A 1,903-nucleotide genomic window follows, 5' to 3' on the forward strand; every position below is an offset into this window, starting at 1 on the left:
TACATACATACATACATACATACATGGGGAAAGTAACTACATATACATACTGTGAATCATTTTTTTTAACATCAAAAATCGATATTGAATCGCATCGTGACATTTTCTGAATCGTACATCCCTAATAGCTAGCTATGGTCATGTGGTTGCTCATATTTGACTGCTGACCCAACACTCAGCTCAGTGTAAAGACAGTGAGTGATAGGCCCAGGTTGTTCTCTTGTCTGATTGGTTTGTGTGTTAAACCTGCTGATGTGTGTTGGGTTTTCTTCCTTCAGGCATCAGCACGAGACAGACTAGTGATTGGCTCGTCTTCTTCCTACAAAGGATCTGATAAGCCCTTCATCACTATCGGTAAAAACATCAAATCAATTCATAATGCAATAAAACCTGAATGAGTAAATTGTCCTCAGATAGGTTTCTGAATGACGTATCGCTTCCTTCCATCCGTTAGAGGAACAGGACTCTAACATGGACAAGAGCGGGTTTTAGCTTCTGTCATAGCAGCCCTATAGCAGCTGATACATGAAGATCATTTGTATTGTCTGTATGTTTGTGTTGTACTGACAACAGATGTCCCTCTAAGACTCTAAATATACTTCAAATGTGTTGCTGTTAAAGGCCAAATGATTCGAACTTTGAAATATAAAGGACAAACATATAGATTTGTGAAAGCCTAAAACTTTTGAAACATTGCAAAGTAGATAAAAAGTAGATGTTTGTGCAGTCAGCCTCACACGTGTACATACAAACTGTCCTGTTTGTGTTTCAGGTGCGTTTGAGAACGGGGTTGCTGAGGGAGAAATTGAGGAAGTGCTGCAGCCGATATCAGCACTCCGCCTGCTGGTTCACTCTGACGCTGATGTCTGGGCTCTGCTCAGCGAGGTGTGTGTGTGTGTGTGTGTGTGTGTGTGTGTGTGTGTGTGTGTGTGTGTGTTGGTGGTGTGTGTGTGTGTGTGTGGTGTGTGTGTGTGTGGTGTGTGTGGGTGTGTGTTGTGTGTGTGTGTGTGTGTGTGTGTTCGTGTGTGTTCTTGCAGTTAAAGTTTGCGAACACTCACTCTTGTTCCTATTTGTCAGATACTCATTGCAGTTTGAAGACCACAAAGAAGAGGAACCCACCACACACACCATAAGGCCCGGTGAGTGTGCTGCTGCGCCCCCCGCCGGATTAGGGATGGGTTGTCCACCTGAAGGACGGTGAGAGAAAGGAGCCATGTGTACAGTGTTTGTTCAGCAATATTCACTATGAGTTCTGATAATGTGTGCCACTTTGCTGTTTAAAGGCACCCTGTTTCAAAAGAGTAATATATTACATTATCACTTTATATTTTGTTATAACAAATAAAAAAATCCACCTCACATTTAGAGTATTTAATTTCAGCTTTGATCTACTTTACATGAAATGTAAATGTAAATTGCAAAACAGGTTCCACAAAGTACAACCAATGGTCTTCTCCCATTCCCTGAACAGAAGAGGCCGCAACCCAACAGTCAAGTCTCACGGTTTGATGATCTCATACCGGCTGTTTACTGTTTACTTACTTACTTATTGTAAAGTAATCTTAGAACGATGAGTTTTACTAAGAGAGTTTGTGTGTGCATGTGTGTCCAAAGCCTGATGAGTCGTCCGTCTGTCCACCTGTCTATCTCTGGATTTCCATCTCCAACAGGAGCCCCTTTCTCAAAAGTCACGTATCAAATTTCAAACCCTACCCAAACCTCCTGTGAGGACACAGTCTGAAACCTTCAACTATTGTGCTACCAGACACGATGAGAAACAGGAGACCACACTTCCAAACACTATTCCTTACTTATGCTAACTACAGGTTTGTTCCTGGTACACACAGCCTAACGGCTTCTCTCAGGTGATATCAAAATGTTCCCGAGCATACACAGTTCATCA

At 42.1% G+C, this 1,903-nt stretch overlaps 1 protein-coding gene across 2 annotated transcripts in view; it reads left to right on the forward strand.

The window, feature by feature from the left end:
- zgc:154054 (Alpha-1,3-mannosyl-glycoprotein 4-beta-N-acetylglucosaminyltransferase B-like) overlaps nt 1–1,321 on the forward strand; it is a 21,259-nt gene extending 19,938 nt beyond the window's left edge. For both annotated transcript variants that reach the window (XM_032528378.1, XM_032528379.1), the window contains 3 exons: nt 279–354; nt 773–885; nt 1,078–1,321. In XM_032528378.1, coding sequence (XP_032384269.1) covers nt 279–354; nt 773–885; nt 1,078–1,095 — 207 coding nt within the window. In that variant the 3' untranslated portion in view covers nt 1,096–1,321. The remainder of the gene's footprint in view (nt 1–278; nt 355–772; nt 886–1,077) is intronic.
- Nucleotides 1,322–1,903: the final 582 nt, after the last annotated feature.

This window comes from Etheostoma spectabile, chromosome 10, assembly GCF_008692095.1.
Source record: "Etheostoma spectabile isolate EspeVRDwgs_2016 chromosome 10, UIUC_Espe_1.0, whole genome shotgun sequence".
NCBI lineage: Eukaryota > Metazoa > Chordata > Actinopteri > Perciformes > Percidae > Etheostoma > Etheostoma spectabile.